The sequence below is a fragment of the Mesoplodon mirus genome, assembly GCF_964341445.2.
Source record: "Mesoplodon mirus genome assembly, chromosome: 4".
Taxonomy (NCBI): Eukaryota; Metazoa; Chordata; class Mammalia; order Artiodactyla; family Ziphiidae; genus Mesoplodon; species Mesoplodon mirus.
In genome coordinates this window covers 15,137,647-15,160,751 of record NC_138979.1, presented here as the reverse complement: position 1 = coordinate 15,160,751, position 23,105 = coordinate 15,137,647, and the positions used below count along the sequence as shown (strand labels likewise).

The 23,105-nt window shown below is 36.4% G+C and overlaps 1 protein-coding gene across 3 annotated transcripts in view; it reads left to right on the top strand.

Moving 5' to 3' along the window:
- PLXDC2 (plexin domain containing 2) overlaps positions 1-23,105 on the top strand; it is a 410,469-nt gene that overhangs the window by 283,561 nt on the left and 103,803 nt on the right. For all 3 annotated transcript variants that reach the window (XM_082617463.1, XM_082617461.1, XM_082617462.1), the window contains exons 7-9: positions 65-164; positions 10,270-10,365; positions 10,570-10,651. In XM_082617463.1, the coding sequence (XP_082473589.1) occupies positions 65-164; positions 10,270-10,365; positions 10,570-10,651 (278 nt within the window). The remainder of the gene's footprint in view (positions 1-64; positions 165-10,269; positions 10,366-10,569; positions 10,652-23,105) is intronic.

The window sequence follows — 23,105 nt, the reverse complement described above, 5'->3', positions numbered from 1 at the left end:
TCCCCACACCTACCCCAAATGAACTTCAAATCTAACTCACAGCAATCTGCTTTTTCTTTTCCAGATTCCTGTCTTGGTCACACAGATAAGTTCGACAAATCACCCAGTGAAAGTGGGGCTGTCAGATGCATTTGTCGTTGTCCACAGGATCCAACAAATTCCCAGTATGTAGAAGAAGGGTAATGGCAGAGTCTGAGCCTGCTGTGGGGTAAATTTAAGGGAGATTGATCTAGGGCAGATGTGACTTTTGAACAATCGAATCACTTAGCTAATTGCTGCTTGTTAATTATATTGTTTGGCTTGTAAGTCTTTTTGGCATTTGCTATCTCTCTGTTAGTGTTGAACTAATAATTTAGGTGAAGTGAAGTTAAATAGCCAAGCCAAGAGAATTTGGATTCTTTGGAATAGTTAGCTTGGTTGTGCAGATATATTTCTTTTATTAATAGGAAGAAGAACATAAAAGAGTGACAGATCATTTGATTGATAGGTGTATGATTGTTTATTTCATTTAAATAAATTTATCAGCAAAAGAACAGCCTTGTACCGTTTCATGTTTAACATGTTTGTATAAAACTGTTTGAGAGTCTAAACGAAGATTTTCAAAAAGTATAAACTGAGGTTAAAAAAATCTTGATGGAGCCATACCTACCACACAATATATTTTATTTTCTTTGTTTAAATCATTTTTGCCTATCTAATCTAGTTTACATTTGTAGAATAAAAACATATATGTTACTTTGGGCATCTGTTCATGATATTAGAAATCCAAATTGTAACTGCTATTTGTAGTAGTTCTGATCATGTAAATAGCCCTCTTTTGAAAGCTTCTGTTTTTTAAAACCTCCTTCTAGTTCAGGAACAGCCCTGAGGGTTGCTTGGGTATGTTAATACCAAAGGTGACTGTTTGTGTCCCAGATGCACTTATGTAAAGCAAGAGGTTATGATACATCTCAAGATTAGATCATTCCTTTCCCTTTTGCTCAAAGTTCTTGAGCAAAATTCTTTATTTCATTATAGTGGTAGACTTAATTTATCACATGCATTTGCTGTTTGGTCTTGACTTGAACTAATTCTGTTTATGTCGCCTCAAATATAGAAAGTAAATGAAGTGGAAATTAGACTTTTCAGAGCAGAGGATGGGCTGGAAACATTATAGGGGTTATCTTACAATTACGGTTTAGAATGACATTCATATGTGGCAGTTCTGCTTGGTGAAGACCGTGAGTCCTCCATGGCTGTTTCTCCTTGTTAGCTGAGAATTTGCGGGAGGTAATATTCCAGCCACCTGTTAAATCAAGGCAGATTTTCCAGAAACAAACCTGTACTGTGAACAAAGCAGAGATATATCCTTATGTGTAGGCAACATAAAGACATCCTGACAGAACTCTTAGTCAAGAGGCCGAAACCTGGGAGAGGCCAAGTTGACTTCTGTGTGAGGAGGAATGTTCTCACATTCTTCCTTTCAGAGGAGTTAGTCAAGCATGACCCGAGTCAATTACTGCACAAGTAAAAGAATCGCTAGTTTTAGTTTATTTGTGGCTTCTTTCGTCCCAGAAAGAATTTTATTTGCAGCTTCCTCAGAAGGCATCTTGGCTTTCTTGATGTGCTGATATATTATTGTTTAGAGAAAAAGACCCACCAACGTACAAAAAAAAATTTTTTACAAATGTATTATAATATTCAAGTGTTGTGTCAGAACTGAGACATGGTAAAATTGTACTCAGACTTCAGAGTCCCAAAATGCAATTCTGCACCCCTTGTTATATTGTAACAGGGTGACCATTATGTTTAGAGGGGAAAATATCCTTCTCAAATATAAATTTCATTGAATTAATTGGCAAAATTAATACGAATTTTGAGAACAGATTATGTCTAAAGTTTGGGAGTCAGCATTCATCTAAAGAAAGTACTCAAGCTTTGAGTTCAGAGAGAAGCTTCTCTCAGGCAGGCTGTGTGCTGGAGTGACATTTACATTTCCTGTTGACCTCACTGTCACCTTGAGAAAATTTGCCAGGAAGGAACGGAAGTCCTGAGTTTCTAATCTACTCATCCCTGCCATTAGATGGGGCTGTATTTCAGCAAGAACACTGGAATTGATGTGTTCTACTTAAAAATCTTTGGGGGAACAGAAAAATTTTAACCTCCTTAAAAATCTGTTCCCACATTTATCAGGTGTAACAGTATCTGTTACAGGAGGTTCTGTATAAGAGGAAAGATATGGTTGCATGGCTGCATTGTATTCTCAGCTGGAAAAAAAAAAAAGCATACTTGTTTACTTCAGACATTAGGCTAACCCAAGAATATCATAATACAAGTTATAACAAGTATCATTTTTTCCTGAGAAATCAGATGATTCCTAGAGATCAGTATGTTACTTGTACAATTAGAATTTAGATAAATATTTAAGTCCTTTTCAAGATTCTGTTCCCTTATTTAATAACCTTCATTATTAGGAGTGATCCTCATAGGGAATTTAAATCTTTCATCTCTGTTACCCCTTTTTCTTCTCCTGAGTGAATTTAGGGAAAAACTGATCATTATCCTAAGTAATGGGCGGCTTTCTTTCTTCTGTATTCCAAGGTGCATTATTACACAGGAGCTTGTTCTCATAAGATCAATTTTCTGTTCTTTAAATCATTTTGGTTACATGGGTTATAGAACCTAGATCCTTTGCTTAATCTAGCCATGACAACATGGGAAAGTGAGCCACAACGTTGAGAGTAATTTTTCCCAGTGGGACCACAATAGTATACCATTCTTATCAGATTTGGTGAAGGTTTGGTAGAGCATTCAAAAAGCTTTAAGGCAAATTGAATTTGTTTATTACGAAGATTCCTCCCTCCCCCATCATAACATCAACAACAAAAAAATTCTTTTTCAGTTTTTAAAGGCTTCCAAATAATAAATGTTTTCCATGTAACTTTCAGGCATAGTTTATTAAAGTAGCCTTTACCTTTCAAAAAAGATTAGGTGATCTGATAGTTTAAAATATCAAAGGGAATTTAGGTATTGTTAGTAAATCAGTAAATAGTTCTGAAGTTACAAGGGGATTCCTTTGCTCCTTCAAAAAAATGAAAAATGTCTATGGTGAAATTAACCCTCATATTAAAAAAAGAAAAAGAAAATCTAGTTAAAAGTCCAGAATGTATAAGGGATGTTGTAATGTGAATACTGGTCATGAGACCTTGAACATATTATTTAATTTCTATAACTTTCTTTATATGCAAAATGACCATCTTAGTACCTAAGATACAATATGTGTATAGCATGTGGTACCTGACACAAAGTAACACTGTATTTATATTTACTTGTTTTTCTGTTTGTTTGTTTTTTTGCGGTACGCGGGCCTCTCACTGTTGTGGCCTCTCCCGTTGCGGAGCACAGGCTTCAGACTCGCAGGCTCAGCGGCCATGGCTCACGGGCCCAGCCGCTCCGCGGCATGTGGGATCTTCCCAGACCGGGGCACGAACCCGTGTCCCCTGCATCGGCAGGCGGACTCTCAACCACTGCACCACCAGGGAAGCCCTATTTACTTGTATTGCTTATTCATCGGCATCTACATTGTTACTTTAAAAAGACAGTGATACTGACTGAGGTGTCCACACCCAGGCCCAGTGCCCATGGGAGTGAGGCCACAGGGGATTTCCACTCAAGGACACCTTGACACTCTCTGAAACTCATTCTTTCTGACGATGACAGCATTTGTTTCTTAACATATTGTTGTGTCTGTCTGTCCGTGTGTATGTATATCTCTGCATCACCTTCTGTTTTTCATAAACTATTTTGTAGAACTTTAGAAACAGAAAAAAAAAAGTATAGCGGTAATCCAATTCAATCTCCACAGGTACAGATGTGAAAAACAGGTCTATATACAATGACCTTGTTTATTCATTACAGAAATATGAGTGTAAAAACATATTTGGGATTATAAGCATAGTCCATATTAATTCAGCGGAATTGGTAAAATAATAGAAAACTCAAAGAAGGAAATTAAATTGCCTGTAAACCTACTACAGAGAGATAACAATCAATATTTTCATATCTCTGCATTCAATCTTTTTTTATAGTGTATAGACACATAAACACACACACAGGGTAAGAAAATTGGCATTATCCTATACATATTTTTGCCACCTGTTTTTCTTATAATATGTACAACACATTTTTCCTACACTGCTAAATACCTGTGTAAATGTGGTCATTAATAGCTGCAACAAATCCCTTTGTTTCATAATTTGTGTAATCTGTTTTCAGCACTGGTTTGTCATGTAGATTGCTTTCCATATTAATTGTCAGTAAAAGAGCAGCACTAAACATCCTTGTTTTTGAATTTTTACTCATATCTAATCCATAAAAAATGAATATGTAACCATGGGACGTTAATGAATTTTTATGTATTTTGACAGATTGCTTTCTGTAAGGGTTGTACCAATCTACTCCCCACCAGCATCATATCAGATATCCCATTTCCCCAAATGCTCTCAGACACTATCATTTTTTAAACTTCTCAAATTTGATAAGCAGAACATGATATTTCATTGTTGCTCTAATATTCTTTTGATTACCAGAAAGTTCTAACATTGTCATATATTCATAGGTCATGTGTAATTGCCATAATTTCTTGTTAAGTAGCTCTGCTAAGTAATTCTTTCTCAGCCTCATCTCATGTCCCTCCATATTTTTTTCCGCTGTGTGCAGAGGCCTTCCTGGGTAAACCTACAGTGCACTCTAGTACTGTTCTACTTGTTTGTTTCTCTCTCCTCCCATTTAACGTTTTGAATTTTGATCTTACTCTCCACAGTGCTGACCTTCCCCATCATCCCTCACCTTTTTCTCCACCCTCTGAGCTTAATGAGCATAACATTTCCAGCAAGAAACCCAGAAAATCCGTTCATGCCTCCATGGTCCGTTTATTTGGAAACTTAAGGCTATGTCATTTCAGTAATGTGAAAGTTACTTTAACACACACACGCAGAATTCTTGTACTAGAAACTAATCTGGAAAGCAGCTGACCTAACTTGAAATGGTTCTACTACAAGTTACGATAATGGCAATTTCTGAATCCCTTAGAATACTCCACTTTTTTCTTCTCACCAACATGCATTATCTGGTTCTTTTTTAACACCAATCCCTTTCTCATCAGCATCTGCTGTTTTAAATTTATTGACATTGTGTATGCTACCGTGTGCCTTTGCTTTTTGGTTATTATTATTGACAGCTCAATAAGAAACATTAGCATTTTCAAAAATAAAAATGACAACTAATTTGAAGAGAAAACATATTTTAAAAATACTTAGAGATTTAGGGAACTCTTTGAGGAACATTGTATATAGTTTGCCATACATGGTCTCTTTATGAGCTTACAGACCAGGCATCAATTTCTCAAAGAACTTGATCAAAATTATGTTCACAGACTGAAAAAAAAAAAAACTTTCAGAAACAGAGATGCACTTTTATTACACAAAATGTCTTAAGCTTTAATTCTCAAAAAAAATAGTAGTATAGACCAGTACTGTCCAATAGAACTTTCTGTGCTGATGAAATGTTTTAAATCTGGATTGTCTAATATGGACTTACTAGCTACATGTGACTACTATGCACTTAAAATGTGGCTAGTGAACCTGGGGAATTGAATTTTTAATTGGATTCAATTAATTTTAGTTTTAAGAGTTATGTATGACTAATGGTCACCATACTGAACAGGGTGACAGTGGACCATATACACATGTTTAAATAGAACATTAAATTTCAAGTATAATATTTACATTAACCTACTTTTTACTCTTCCTTGCCTTCTGAAAGGCCTTAGAATTTTAGATATTATTCAGTGATACATTTTCAGATTTAAGCATTTCACTTTAATTGATCTTGCCCATAAAAAATTGTAATTTTGCATTCAGTGGTAGGACACATCCATTAGAATTACTTAGCAACTAAAATAAAAGAACATGTTGACAAACTATGGAGGAAACAAATAGTCTTGGAAAAACATGACTTTTTTTTTCTTAACATTTTATACACCCCAATTAAAGCTCTTTCAGAAGAACTGAGCCTCACCTGTTATTTTCAAAGTTATCAGGGTCTTTTCATTCATTTAAGAACAGATCGCTCTACAAACCCTTCAGGGAATTGTGTCATCTTACCTTGTCTTTCCTCAAAATGGAAAACACTTCAAACTTATTCATTTTACAGAAGATAAAATTGCTTCTCTTTACCACACAGCTTCATTAGGTGCTTCTGTTGTCAAGTACACACTAGTTCACTCGAGGCTGAACAAAAGGAAGAAGAAATAGAAATCATGACATATTCCCCATAAAGTATCCTCTCACAAAACTCTTCCAAGATAGATAGCATTATGCAAAGTGATATTTTATTGCTTTAATACATACATTTCTAACATACCCTATTTGATTGATCTTGATTTTTCAAAAGAAGCAAAAATTTAAGAATTTTCTGGATATTATAAATCACTGATTAATTTTGACATATTTGAGAATTTTTTTTAGAATTTCTATGAACACAAAAGAATAATGAGAGGAAAATATGAGAGGTTCAGATTAGCACCTCATGGTCACCTAAATTTTATGTTGCCTTTTCCAATGCTGAATTATATTATTTTTTAATAGAACTATAGGGAGAATTTTTTTTGGGGGGGGCCACACTACACGGCACGCAGGATCTTAGTTACCTGACCAGGGATTGAACCTGTGCCCCCTGCAGTGGAAGCGCGGAGTCTTAACAACTGGACCACCAGGGAAGTCCCAAGAATTTTTAAATGTTTGAGGCAAAAGCATCTTCTATTTGTAGATGCTTTATTTTACAACTCCAACTAGCGAATTCTGGTAATGCATTGCGTTTTCGTGTGGGAAGCTTATAACTTCTATAATAGTGCACTTTTTCTCTCAAGAGTCTCTTTTTTCCTGAGTCTTTATGCTGGGAATGAACTTGTAGTCGTGCAATACATGCTATTTACATTAAAGAGTACTCAGTAAATGGTGCTGTGTGCTGGACTCAGTGGGAACTAGTAAAGAAAATAAGAAATAATCATTTGGGACCAGTCATTAAGCATTGACAACACATAAATAAGGAAATGTTAGCTAATCATTTACCTGACAATCCAGACAAAATATTAAAACATTTATATAAAGAATCAGACAATTGAGGAAATTACTCATACATTCTCTGTGTGAATGTTAATTTTCAAGACAGAGAAGTAAACTAGATCATGGCTAATCATGCCACAGGGTACTCATTAAACTGTTTTCATTTGAGCTAGAGTGGATATTGATTGGAGAGGATTCCTGGTGTTTCCATACAATCACTCCGTCCCTCCTGCTGATATTGCTTAAAATGTCTAAAAACATGCAATTCAATAGTTACACTTTGAATCATATCACCTTAAGATTTTGATTACTGAATTTTATTCCCTATGTGTTAGCTGCTCAGAGATTTATTTCATTTCATTTTTTAAAACATTTTAAAAGCCCCTAATGGTTATTATAGTTGATCTTGGTTTTGTAAAGATGTAATAAAACAGTTGAAGCTGTATCACCACAGCTAAGGTACTGAATGTTTGGTTCACCATTATTTTGGCTAACTTTCTAAAGAAGACACATGAGCTAAATACATTTCTGGAATCAAATGAAAGCTTCTAGTATTGTCAGGAGCTACCCGTAAATACATTCCTAATTACTTGTTTTTGACAGGGAGATGTATGATACACAACAGAAATGACCATTTGGAAGCTGTCATTAATTAGCAGGTCATCAAACAAAACACGTTCTCATTAATTTTGGTTTTATTAAATTCATCTCCTCCCAATAGTTGGAGTTACCTGACCAGGTGATAGAACTAGCATGGCAAAAATGTCACTGCTTCCCTTTACCCCATTTGCATGATCAATAATTAAACTCCCAGAGGCTTCACAGTCATGTCCATAGTTTGAACTTTTCAAAGTGTAGTATGAAGTTAAAAGAAAACTGGTATTTTAAGCACCTACTAATATGATACGGTGCGAACTTTAGTATGAAGAAGACTCAGATACCCCCATCACAGTGATCTCATGGCAAGTCTATATTATTTATGTATTTCCAAAAACTAAATTGTTTAGCAAAATGCATAGGAAAGCACGTGTCCTCTTTAGACAAAGGCAGAAACTGAGTAATCATTTCAAATGCCTTAAAAGTTAAAAAAAAAGAGGGCTTCCCTGGTGGAGCAGTGGTTGAGAGTCCGCCTGCCGATGCAGGGGACACGGGTTCGTGCTCCGGTCCGGGAGGATTCCACATGCCATGGAGCGGCTGGGCTCGTGAGCCATGGCCGCTGGGCCTGCGTGTCCGGAGCCTGTGCTCCGCAACGGGAGAGGCCACAACAGTGAGAGGCCTGCGTACTGCAAAAAAAAAAAAAAAAAGTTGAAAAAGGAAAAAGAAAAGACATTATTCATGTACCTCAAGAAACCTTACTAAATATCATGAAATTTCTCTAAAGTTGGGTAAAGTTTGCACTTTGAAAATTATATATGCATCTTTCGCTTATACCAAAAAGATGTGAATTGGATTAACATTTTTAATCAGTGTTTCCCAATCTGAGAAACCTGAAGATATATTCAGTGAAGCATTCCTAGCATTCTAGAAGTATTCCTTGCCTCCAAAGAGTTCATTTTGGGCCCCTCCCCCTCTGCCTCTTCTGCAGTAGAATTTCATTGTGAATAATCAGAAATGGGTGAAAGAATATGAGTGCAGAGAAACAGAAATATGTGTAAGTTTTGAGTAAATGTTTGACTTTCCTCCTGGATGTGTAGGTATCTACATTTCCTGAACACTGTTACTAAAAGAGAGCTTGCTGTCTTCTGGGCACCACACTCCTGTTTTATGTCCTAGAGGAGATCATTGTTGGTCTATTTACTTTAATCAAAATTTAACCTTCCCTAATATAAGAGAGGAAACAAATTCCTAGAGGCCTGATTTCAGGGCCTAGATCTATAGAAATTAGATCAGTACATGCAGCATATAACCAGTATGATTTATGGTTGCCATATTGATGTTAGACAAAAATTATATCTGACATTTATTGAACTTACAATGTGAAAGGGATTATTCTAAGCAACTTTCATTTACTATCTCATTTTAATTCTCAAAACAGATCTGTGATAGAGGTACTATTATCTCTATTTTATAGGCGAGGAAAGTGAAGCACAGAAAGGCTAACAGAAGAGCCAAAGTTCAGGCAGATACCAAGTAGCAAGCCTGGGACTTGAACCAGAGTTTTCAAATGCATGCATTATTAACCACTATGGCATATGACTTCCCAAAGTTGGATATTATGATATTTTAAAAATAATTTGTAGCTTCCCAAATAATTCCTGGTAGATATAATAGTATTCAAGAAATGCATTCCTGTCGTTATAAGCATTCCAAGAGCTAAGTAAAATACCAATAATATCAATTTTCCATTTACATTTACCTAACTCACGCAAGCTAATATAATATAAGGCTCAGGTCTTTTTTTAAAAGTAGATTTTAAGTATATATCATCAACGTCTTTTTTTGTTATAAAATACATTTGCTTGTATTTATCTGATTTTACTTATTAAATTTCTTGTCAAAGTCTCCATCTAACCTATTCCTCAGGAACACCACTGAATTTGCTGATGAATTATTATAAATTCCTTCATGCAATATAAGTGCTAATTATTAACCTTCCTTTGATATGACACTGTACATTTAATAACAATACTGATTCTTTAATGATTTAATTTCTGTCTTCAAGTTTATTAAAGAAACTTATTCTAAACCTTTAAAGCAATCAGACTCTTATTCTAGCTAAACCAGCTTTACTTAGACTGAAAAATTTTTAGTTGCTACCCATTCCTAAAGGACTCACTTTAGTTTTAGCTTCAGAGAAGTGGGGTCATCTTACCTTCTTGATTTCATATGTCAAAATCTTTCAAAATTTATAAATTTATCAAGAAAATGTCTTAAGTATACTCTGAATGACAGTGGGTTTGAGCCCTGCTAATGAAGTGAGAAATTTGAGACCCTAATCGACATTTTCAGCTTCCTTGATGAAAATGCTGCTGGGTACAAGAGTTGGAGATTTTGATAATCAACCTTTTTATAGGGTTTGATTATTTTAAATTTTTATTTTAAAACCCCATCAGATGAAACGCTTATAATTCTACATTCATTATTAAAATGCAGTTGTCTTATAAGTGAAGAAATGTTGAAAGTGGATTTTTTTTTCTACTCTCCATGCTGCGTTTTGTTTTTACAGATGTTCGAAGAAGAACAATTTATGAATACCACCGAGTAGAACTACAAATGTCAAAAATCACCAATATTTCAGCTGTGGAGATGACCCCATTGCCTAGTAAGTGAACATGTAAATATAGCTAAGTGGGAAAAATGATTTGCAATTTGTACGATCTGATCTTTTTATGCATGGGTCTTTTGATCCTGCGTGTATATGGGGATGCACGGGTGATGTTAATTTTGGCAGAGCAGTCTCTTTTTTCTCTCTCTCCCTCCATGCTGCCAATTAGTCTTGATGCATCCATTCTCTCCTGTTTCCTAGCATGTCTCCAGTTTAATGGTTGTGGCCCCTGTGTGTCCTCTCAGATTGGCTTCAACTGCAGCTGGTGTAGTAAACTTCAAAGGTAAAAGACAGTAATGCAAAATATTTTAAAACTTTATGAAGACCTGTTCTACTCTTGCATTGAATTTTGAATGTGTCAGGTGTGTTGACTGGATATACGTGAACAAATGTACACGTGTTAAACAAAACACCAAAATGCAAAAAATGCTCAGACATGGGAATTGTAGTATTTTCCTTTGATTGCTCAAAGTGACCATGAACCTTTGTAGTCCATAAGATAATTAACTGACATATATTTATAATTGCTATGGGGCTTAAGACAGATGATGATTGTAATTGATGAATCTATAAATTGCTGCTGTTGGTCCATATTCTTCAGAAATCATGATATGACATATCTTCACAATAACAAGGGTGGTTTATGCATAATCACATTAACATTCTTAGCAAATTCCTATAAATATCTCAAAGGTTACTAACCAAGATTAGAGGTGTAGTCTGAGGCTGAGGAATACAGTGACACTAACTGGACTCTACATAAACAGAACGTGCGGTTTGGGCCTGGGTTGTAAATAACTGACTTTGAAACTTAAGCTGAATCACTTGGTTGTGTCAAAGAGGTTTACTGATTTTCATGAATGGCAAAGAGGATTTTTCAGTCCATAGAGTTTTTTGGAGACTGAATGCTCATTTGTTGGAAATGCAGAGTGAAGACGTTTAAATGTGTTTTATTTACTCAACCATTTTGTGCAGCAGTTATGTCCCAAGGGCTGGGAAAGCAGCAGTGATTAATATAGATGTAGTCCCTGCCCACCCTGGAGCTTCCAGACTGTCTGGGAATAAGTCCCCTCTCACCTGCAGAGTCTATGAAAAATCTGCTTCTTCCTCCAGGAGAACTGAGTCTTCAAGTTTGTGCACGTTCCAACAGAGCTTTCTGTTGTATAAGAAGCCGGTGTCTTATCATCTTGCTGCAGCCTTTGCTGTAAAGATAGGGACATGTTCAGGACTACTTTACAAGTTATTGAAGTATAAAGAATAGAATGCCAATTCCTTGATAACAAGCTTTGGGAAACATGTGTGACTTGCTAACTTTGGGACAACCACTACACTATTTCAGATAGAGCAATATTATTTACTATAACTGTTGTTTTATTTTCAATTTAACATGTTCCAATAATTTCCCTTGTGCAACGAATTTCAAATAATGAAAAAGCAAGCAGGCAATCACCATTCTTAAAAGTAGATTTTTAACTTGGCTATATCTCCAGTGTGGGAAGAACTGCTATAAAATTAAGGATTTGTAGTCATTTATATTCAAATACTGCTGACCTGCCACAAATTACATGCATATCAGAAGTTAGTCAAAATCTGTTTCGATAATGACCAAAATGAATCTAAAGAGATGGCATTTTAATAGGTACATTTTAGTAACACTGATCTGAGACATGAAAAATGCCCAGAAGAATTAAGTAAAAGGTCCTGGTTTGGGGTACGTATCTAATTGAAGTTCCAGTTCAGTGGTCAACTCCTATGAGAACGTTCCCTAAACCGTGAGTCTGTGTGAGGCGCCCAACCCCGTGGTTCTCGGTACCCTGCGCCATCCTCCATAATTAGCATTTAGCTTGAGGCTTTTGGACATTTGTCACTTGTCTGTCTCCTCTGCTAGGCTCTGGGTTTATTAAAGGTGAATTGTCTTTACATCTCCACAGCCTAAGAATGTACGTGATACTGCAGAAAAATGAGCGAGTGAATGAATAATGGCTAGGTTCCAAAGGAAGGAATCATGATTTGACTTCTCTGGGAATGAAGGGTCTCCCAGGATGAGGGACTTTCAGAGCTGAAACCAGGAAAGTTGAGGAAAAACCAGGATGAGTTAACTACCCCAGCTAGAGTACTATTCAGACAATCTCGACTGAAACAATGTCATTATAAATGAAGGTTTGGGACACTAGTCTGGAAACCTACCTTCCACTAACCATTTCATTGATTTTTAAAAATATTTTTGGTGGAAATATATGTTCAAAGCTCCAGACAAGCAATTCTGACAATCGAAACACATCCGCAAGTTGCAAACTGCTTTATACTGTCAATGCTCCCATTTTATTGAGAGTTTCCTCTGCCAGACATTGTTCCGGGAATTTTCAAATATATTTAATTCACATAACATTTTTATAGAGGAGGAAACTGAGGCTTCAGTTATTTGTGCCGGGTTTCAGAGCTCTTAAATGATAAGTTTGGAATTGAAACTCGATCTGTGTGCTTCCTGGCCTGCCTTTTTGATGCCTCACACCCACCAGGCTGCAGGTGCACTAAGCAACTTAATCTTAACTGCTTCCTGATAAACAGTAGACATACTACTGAAAAAATAAATATTTCTATAATTGTGGGTGCAAAAAAATTGCATGGTTTTGAAATTGGCGTAAAAAGCATGTAGAAGAGAATCAAGCAAAGCATAAGACTTTTGTATATTACTGAAAGCATAGGTTGTATTTTTTTTAAGATTAATGGAAAAAAGAAAGGTGGTGATGCATATGAATGAGGACGGAATTTATCAAAGAACACTATGAAGAAAAACTTCGAATTTTCTGCCTGTTAATTACCATTTGGTGTTTTGTTGGATTTATTTTTAATTCTTCAGCAACCCAGTCATATACATATCAAAACCTGATTAATTAATTGGTTTAACTATGGCTCGTTGCACTTTTGTTCAACTTAATTTCCCCACTGCATTTTATTAATTTCTCCTTAGGCCTATGAGCATCAAAACTTTGCTTTTGCTGCCCAGAAGCATTTGCCCAGACTTTAGAGCTTTTATTGACAAATTCAATAAAACAAGAGACGTCTTATCCTAAGCAATGCAAAAATTGCCTCTCAGATTGTTTTCTTCCATCCTTACCTTCTCCTTTGTGCTTTCTTATCCCCGAATGATAATCAGTTGGTGGTGATTATTGAATTCTCAAGTTGGGCTTCCTCTAGAAAGATAAGATAATTTTAATTGGTTTGTTTATTTCCTTTAATTCCCAGTTTTCAGCAAGCCAAAACTAAGGCAAAATATTTGTAATGGCTTATCCAAGGTCTAAAGGAATTTGAGTTATAGGAACATGTAATGAGATCCATGATCAAAAATGTTTTCTTGGGACAGGGGGCCATTACTTCTAGGTAAGAGTGCTTTTGTTTCTTCACTGAAAACTGAGAGGACCTGAATCAACCACTTTCAACTACACCTTTTATCTTCAATCATTCAACAAAATTTTTTTAGTATCTCTGTGTTCAAGTTACTCTCCTGGATTGTGAATTCATTGCTGAAGGAAAGAGAGAAAATCACTTCCCTCATAGAGCTTACATGTTTAGTATGGGGAGATAGAGTTTAAGCAAATAGATATGCAGGAAATAAAGTTAGCAGTGGTGAGTGCTACGGCAAAAGAAATAAATCGAACATTATAAGGGAAAATATAGCAAAATCGATAGGAATAACAGGAGTTTACTTGTTGGTTTCATGCTAGACAACCTTGTCTTTTTGAAGAGACCTTGGTTTCATCAGCCATCACCCTCCAAAAGTTTATTTTTTAATTGAAAATATATTTTGGCTCTTAAAACATTCATTTACTTAAAAATTTATTGAATACTTTCCACATTTATCTGAACAGCAAGCACTAGTCTAAGCACGGAAGTAGTTAGAACAATAACCAGACATTAATCAAAGCCAGAGTTCTCATGGAGCTGAGTTTAGCATATTAAGCTGGAAAATAAATGAATTGATAATTAAACAAAAAAGACAGTTGGTGATGAATGATCTGTTGAGTTTGGAGAGCCAGTAGTTGCTCTGATCTGAGTGGCCAGGAAAGGCTTCTTGGGAAAAGGGACGGTTAAACTTAGATCTGAACAACTGGGAACCAGCTACACCAAAGTGAAAGCAAAGAGTATTTCAAAGCGAGACAGATTACTTAGTGGACTAGGAATGAAGGAAAAGGGAACTATATGAATCCAGGATACTTCTTAAATTTTTGTTTGGGCAATTTGGTGGATGCTGGCACTTGTCTTTTGAGATAGGTAAGATGACATACGAAATAGAGACTAGGGTGGGAAGAAATAAAGAGTTTCATTGGGCACTAGTTCAGTTTGAGATGCCTATCAGACTTCCAAGTGGAAATGCTGTATAGGTGGGGATATATGAGCCACATATTCCAGGAAAAGGTTATGGCCAGAAATTCAGATTGGAGAGTCATTATCATATAGATAGTGTTTAAATTCAGTGGACTGAATGAGATCAGCTGTGGAGAAAGTGTAAATTGAAAATAGAAGAGATCCCAGGAAGCAGCCTATGGCATGGCATAATGAGGTATGATGCTAGTTTTCCATTACATAAAATTATTTTAAAGTATTTGTATACATGTATGTTTCTGTAGACAGAGAATACCTTGGAAAAGATACATAAGAGACTGATAACAATAATTGTCTGTAGGGAAACGATTGGGAACAGGGACAGGCAGGAGAATGAGTATTACTTTTCATTACGTACTCTTTCCTATGATATGAATTTTGCCACATGGAGTTGAAGACAAAAGGAGGAATCAACAAAGGGGACATAAAAGAACATAAATTATTTCAAGGGTAGAAACACAGTCTTAGTCTTACTCATTTTAGTAAGCACCCAACACAGCGCCTGACCTAACACAGGGCTCCAACACAGACAGCTTGGACTGAACCATCCAATAATTGAGGCCAGAAATTTCCACCTTCCTGATATTCTAATTGCTCACTTTGGCTGTTACTCTCCATTGACTTTGTCAGTGTCAACCAAACGGCTATAGAAAGAATTAAGCTGATGCCTGATGTTGACATTAAATGATGTCAATATTTGTCATTAAGCATGTTGAACACTGGGGAGTCCGTCTCTTGGTGCCTCATTTTTAAATTTTAAAAACTGTATATTTACCTAGTTCCAATCAAAGTCATAAGACTGGTACTGGTAAAAATTTGGGAATAAATATAGTGTATGATTCCACCCATCAAAAGAATAAATAGAATAGGCAGACCTCTACTAATGGTAAAGACATGGATCTACAGAAGAGTACTATAACATATTTACTTTAAAAATATGAGATGAGGGAGAGGTGTTTCTGAACAACTGCTCTCTTATTTTTTTTAACCTGTTATTTCTATTGCATCTCCCTGAGCATCCTCTGGCACCGCCTGTTATTTGCCACTGAATGAATTGGATTTCTTTGCAGTAGCAAGAAGAGAAATAGAAAGTATCACATGCAATATATTTCAAAATTTTTGAAAATACATAAAGTCAGAAATATTGGCTAATAATTCATTAACAATATGAAATGTATTATCAACCTAAATTAATTAAGGATATAAAGGCACAGCTAATTTTTAAAAGAGAATGTGCTTATATTATATTATAATATAATATTATTATATTATATTATATTAATATATAATAATATATTATTATATTTAGCCTACAGAAATTAAACTACCTAAGTTTGGGAGAAAAAAGAGAGTTGGAGAGAACAAATTTAAGTAGTGCAGCTGATCCAACCTTTCCCCAATCAGTAATCTTATGCTTCTGAAAAACAGCACCCAAGTGACTGGAATATATCTTTCTCCTTTGGTCTTGATCCTCTATATCCCTTAACGTGGGAACATTTGCAGCATTGAGTGTGACTCTAGTATTTAAAGAAACAGTGGGTATTTTTCATATCACGTGGTCTGGAAAGCAAGCCAACTTCATCAACAAAAACCCCACACCCCACAGTCCATTCTGACTTTGGAGGAAGAACTGGTTTTATTAAGGGACAGAGTATCAGGCTCCTGAGAGGGCTGTACTAAGGGAATTCCAAGCATATTTTGACTGAGTATGATTTTTACCTACTTACCCACCTCAATATCTAGCCCTGAAGTAAGGTGCAACTCCACTGAAATCCTGAGAAGGCCATACAAAGCCATATAAAGTTGGTCTGATTTAACAGTAAGATTTAGTTTAGTCCAAGATTTTAAGATTGAAGGAGAGGATCCAGAACCTACAATTGTTGAGTGACAAGCCATATATGGTCTAATAAATTCACACTTGAAGCTACTTGTAAATTATACAGTTAAATGATTCTTTCACATAAGGAAACTTGTTAGCTTTGGTGATAAGGTGTGGAGTCCAGACCTAATAATCAAATAGAAGCCACTTGAGAAATCTAGGAGCCCTGATCCAAAAATAATTATAACCTTAGGCTTATTTCAGTAGATTGGGGTAAAATAAAGTCCTGCTTGGAAATGCACCTAATTTCAGATGGACATTTAGAACTCACCAAGCTCTAAGAATTTTAAATAAACTTTTATTGATCTACGTTCCAACGTGCTGACTTTCAAGTTGAAATCACCTCCATCTGCTTATCAGAATTACAGATTATTAATATTTTGATTGCTGAAAATGTTACTGTTTTCAGTATATAAATTGAATGTCAGGTTTAAATACAAAATATTTAAATACAAGCTATTCATAACTAACAAAGTCTACTTTTGTCTTTGGTAGAAAATATGCCCTTGCTAAACTATCAGATCCAACAAAATTATTTAATTGAAGAAAAATTAATTGGAATGCTTTTTTACCACTCTGCCTAGTCATGATAGACAGGAAGAAGACAATTGCTGTCATTTCTTATTGAAGGCATCAAGGAGACATTAGACTTTAATTATATACACTCAGCAACAGTGGGTAAATTGCCCATAGATCTGAAACTGGTGACCACCTGGACTTCCTGTGTCAGGGAGTACTAGCCAGCCAAGGTTCAAGAGGGGCCCAGAATGGAAGAAGCATTCCTGAGTTATTCAAAAGGAATCAAAATTCCCCAAAATTGAAACTAGAGAGGAGGCCATGTTTTGTTGTCTGAGGTAGATTCGACTGGATGTCTGAATGCCTAGTGGCACAGCCAACAATTAACTGACTAATCTTGGGCAAATCAATAAAGCTCTTTGACTGTATATGCTAAAATGTGAAATCCATATGTCATCAAGATATATTTGCTTCTTATGTTCTTTACACCTGAGTCGCCATAAGTTCAGTAGTTCTCACATATTAGTACAGTGAAGAATTGCTACTGAAGCTTGTTAAAATGCAGATGTCTCTGAAACCCACCAAGGGATTCATATTCAGTAGGTCCAGAGTGGAGCCCAGAGATTTAACTTTTTAACAAACCTCCTTAGGGGATTCTGGGGTAACCTGAAGCAGGCACAGTGGAAACGCTGCTCTTGCAACATGTGGGCTGAAAGTCCTGTAAGCCTGCAGTGCTTAGGCCAAAATTGTGTGGAAACATTTATTCTTAATTTGGAATAGAGAAATACTACAAAAAAAAAAGTTCTGAAGATAAAAATATTTGTTGTTAAAATCTATCAGGAGTTAATGAAATAGACCATGATAAAAGAAAGCAAGAAATTTTTGGATAAGTATAGCATATAAAATAAATAAGTCAGATGATGTTGGAACATTGTTAGCTAGTTAAATTTGTTGGAACATCTTTGATTTCTGAATTTTTATTAAAATACTGCTACCACAGTAGAAATTCACTGTTCTAAAGGAGCTGAGGTGCTTCTAGAAATATCATACAGCCAAGATAATTGTTTTTGACATGCAATGCTTATAAGAGGTGAATTGAATTTGGACCTTATTTTAGTGCTAGGACCTTTATAATCCTTCAAATTTAAATAAAGAATCTTAGTATTTCTCTTAATTAGCTTGTCCTGAAATATAGCATAAACACATTTGTCTTTTAAGAATACAGAATTTGGGCCTCCCTGGTGGCGCAGTGGTTGAGAGTCCGCCTGCCAATGCAGGGGATGCGGGTTCGTGCCCCGGTCTGGGAGGATCCCATATGCCGCGGAGCGGCTGGGCCCGTGAGCCATGGCCGCTGGGCCTGCGCGTCCGGAGCCTGTGCTCCGCGACGGGAGAGGCCACAGCAGTGAGAGGCCCGCATACCGCGAAAAAAAAAAAAAAAAAAAAAAAAAAGAATACAGAATTTAAGTCTATTTTTATTTCCTTCTGAGCATTCCAAGCCCAGCTTTAACAAACGTACAAAATTTTGTGTGTGAATTAATTATAATAGTATAATGAGGTGTGATGCTATTTTATCCATTACATAAAAGCATTTTGAATTATATTCCAATATAGAGAATACTTTTGAAAAGATATATAAGATACTAGTAGCAGCTAGTTTCACCTTTGGGGAAACTGCCATGAATTGGAAATTGACATAAAGAGAGAATATCATTTCATCAGATTCCCTTTTATAGAGTTTGAATTTTCACCATATGTACATATTACCTACACTGAATCAATCAATAAACAAACATATATATATTCCTAAAAGAAAAGAAATATATGTTAAAGTGTATTAGGAAAATTTGGATACTCTTTCAGAAAATTCTAAACCTAAAGAACTTTTCAGGAGCAGAAAATTATCAATGCTGAATGTATGGGCTACGTTTCTTTCCCCTGAAGAGATGGCATTAGATTTATTAGCCTTTTCGATATAAAATGCATGTAATTCTTTACTTTTTTTGAAAAAAAAAAAGTACTGAACTGTGTTATTTTTATCTATCTATATCTATCTATCAATCTATCTATCACCTATTTTGCATTTTGGTCTCTGTCTCCTTTTTGCCACTGGCCATCTGCCAGTCTCTCCGGACGGCTATGAATACAGAATGGAAACCAGCTTTCTTTTTTCCAAACTCTAAAGCAACAGGTAGGTGCTTGAGCCAAGTCTCCTGGTAACCAAGGCCCCCCTGAAATATCAAGGCATCTTTAAAGTCATCTTTGATTTTCCAGTCAGTGAATGCTGTGTTTGCATTCCATCTGAGCACCATTTGGCAAACTAGAGATAAGAGCTGTAGAATTATTTAGCATTACATCTGTTTATAGCTGCTTTTTCAAGATCATCCAAGTGATTTTAAAATTTTGCTTAGGTGTTAACCAACTCTGGTGGCTGCATTTTATTTGGTTGTAATTTAGAAAACTAAACTTCAACAAATGCAATCTAGCAAACATATATGGAGTAGCAAAAATGGAGCATTTTAGTGCTAAATTACATATTCCATTCCCTTAGCTGGCTTGTTCTGATGCACTAATGAGTTCCCCTGGAAATAATTAAAATTTAATTGCCCAAGAATGAAATTGAATTTCTCAATTTAAAAACAGTAGGTGCTAAATTATTATGGAAAAAATATGATCCTTAAAAGACAAGGAAATCAAAATTTAAAAGCAAAAACCAAAGTACACAGTTGGCTTCCCTTTAAAAGAAATTGACATGACTATTGAGTAGGAGGTGAACCTCAGATTAACAGTCTTATAATGAAAATTCTGATATTGTGGTAAGAAGAAAACATTTAATGAAAGTAGTTTGGTTTAATTATTTGTTTTGCTGGAAATCTAATGTCAAGATATAGAAAAACTTTCAAAATTCAGTATATTCCTACTCAAGCCAGCTCTTTCAACACTTACATAACAAAATGATAAAAATGTCATTGGGATAGTTTATGATTTTTTGCTTTCTGCTAAAATCTGTCTCTGAGAAAAGCTGAAATATGATTGTTTCTTATGTCTTGATATGAACATACTACTAAAGATTTTTATGAAATGTTCTAAATGCTAAAAAATGTATTCTCTCTCAAGTTTTGAGTCAGAGATACAATCTTGTCCTACCCAGAGTTTTGAGGGAAATTTTACGGTAGGAATTTTGTCATTCATGGAAAAGTTCAGGAAATGCAGTAATTCAACAATGCATGCAACAATCCTGTTGTTTCTTTAGCTCTAAGAACATCTAAATAGTGTTATTCTAGAGATGTATCTTTTTATATGATTGTAGGGCAATCTGACCAAGCTAGTATACTTTATTAGGGAAAATAAAGAAGAAGATATTTCAAGATAAAAATGATTTATTGGTTGAACAAAGACTAGCATTCAAATTTTCCTTTGCTGGATCATTATAAAATGGGTTGGCTGATTCCAGATTAGTGATGCTTATTTTTTTCTCCTTCCTAGAGTGCCACTCTTTCTTTCTCCCAGCTCTAGAATTTTCCCTTCAATGACAATTCATAGTCAAGGGGGAGCTATTCTCTCCATGTATCATGATCTTGTCTGCATTAATTTCTAATGATAGACTCCTAAAAATACACAGATTTTATATTCCTAAAATAATGTCTTCGACCACTAGAGAAGACCTCTGCATTGACCTTTGCTCTGATCAAAATTAATCTCTCTCTCCTCTGCACTCTGCTAGCACACAAGTTTATTTTATCCTTGCCCAGATTTCCTGCTGCTGCTACTGCTGCTACATTGCATGCGCTTTGAAAGAAAGGAAAAGGGGGTTGTTTTAAGGGTAAGCATGCCTCATCTTTGGAGATGCTTAACATAATTATAGTACCTACCTTTTATTCTATACTTACCATGTGCCAGGCATCACAGGAAGGCCTTTACTTCCACTAAAGTCTTTTAATTCTATTATCTCATTCAATCTTTGCAATCACATTAAGAGGTAAGTGTTAAGATCCGTTTCACAGATTAAGTAAATGAGAATTAGGAAGGATGAGAAGCTTAGCCAAGGTCCCGAAACTAGGAAACAGTGGAGCCAGGATTTAAAATAAAAACTGGGGGGGTTGGGGGGGGGTGAACACAGCCTGAAGGGGGCGAGTGCACCACAGCTAGCCGGAAGGGAGTCTGGAAAAAAGCCTGGAACTGCCTAAGAGGCAAGAGACCATTGTTTTGGGGTGCATGAGGAGAGGGGATTCACAGCACTGCCTAAATGAGCTCCAGAGATGGGTGTGAGCCACGGCTATCAGCGAGGACCCCAGAGACGGGCATGAGATGCTAAGGCTGCTGCTGCAGCCACCAAGAGGGCTGTGTGCAAGCACAGGTCACTATCCACACCTTCCCCCCCGGGAGCCTGTGCAGCCCACCACTGCCAGAGTCCCATGATCCAGGGACAACTTCCCCAGGAGAACACACGGCGTGCCTCAGGCTGTTGCACCGCCATGCTGGCCTCTGTCACGCAGGCTCGCCCCACATCCTACCCCTCCCTCCCCCTGGCCTGAGTGAGCCAGAGCCCCAAATCAGCTGCTCCTTTAACCCCGTCCTGTCTGGGTGAAGAACAGATGCCCTCAGGCGACCTACAAGCAGAGGCGGGGCCAGATCCAAAGCTGAACCCCGGAAGCTGTGCGAACAAACAAGAGAAAGGGAAAGCTCTCCCAGCAACCTCAGGAGCAGCGGATTAAATCTCCACAATCAACTTGATGTACGCTGCATGTGTGGAATACCTGAATAGACAACGAATCATGCTAAAATTGAGGCTGTGGAATTTCGGAGCAACTGTAGACTTGGGGGTTTGCTTTCGGCATCTAATTTGTTTCTGGTTTTATGTTTATCTTAGTTTAGTATTTAGACCTTATTATCATTGGTAGATTTGTTTATTGATTTGGTTGCTCTCTTCCTTTTTATATATATTTTTTTCTTTCTTTTTCCTTTTTCTCTTTTTGTGAGTGTGTATGTGTATGCTTCTTTGTATGATTTTGTCTGTATAGCTTTGCTTTTACCATTTGTCCTAAGGTTCTGTCTGTCCATTTTTTTTTTCTTTCTTTTTCTTTTTTGGTATAATTTTTAGTGCTTGTTATCATTGGTGGATTTGTCTTTAGGTTTTGTTGCTCTCTTCTTTCTTTTTTTTATTACTTTCTAATTTGTAATAATTTAAAATTTTTTTTATTTTAATAACTTTATTTAATTTTACTTTATTTTTTCTTTCTTTATTTTTTCTTCTCCTTTTTTTTCTGAGCCATGTGGCTGACAGGGTCTTGATGCTCTGGCTGGGTGTCAGGCCTGAGGCTCTGAGGTGAGAGAGCCAGGTTCAGGACACTGGCCCACCAGAGACCTCCTGGCTCCATGTAATATCAAACAGCGAAAGCTCTCCCAGGGATCTCCATCTCAACACTAAGACCCAGCTCCACTCAACAACCAGCAAGCTACAGTGCTGTATACCCTATGACAAACAGCTAGCAAGACAGGAACACAAACACACCCATTAGCAGAGAGGCTGCCTAAAATCATAATAAGGTCACAGGCACCCCCAAACACACTACAAAACGTGATCCTGCCCACCAGAAAGACAAGATCCAGCCTCATCCACCAGAATACAGGCACCAGTCCCCTCCACCAGGAAGCCTACACAACCCTTTCAACCAACCTTACCCACTGGGGGCAGACACCAAAAACAATGGGAACTACAAACCTGCAGCCTGTGAAAAGGAGACCCCAAACACAGTAACTTAAGCAAAATGAGAAGACAGAGAAATACACAGCAGGTGAAGAAGCAAGGTAAAAACCCACCAGACCAAACATATGAAAAGGAAATAGGCAGTCTACCTGAAAAAGAATTCAGAGTAATGATAGTAAAGATAATCCAAAATGTTGGAAATAGAATGGAAAAAATACAAGAAACATTTAACAAGAACCTAGTAGAACTAAAGAA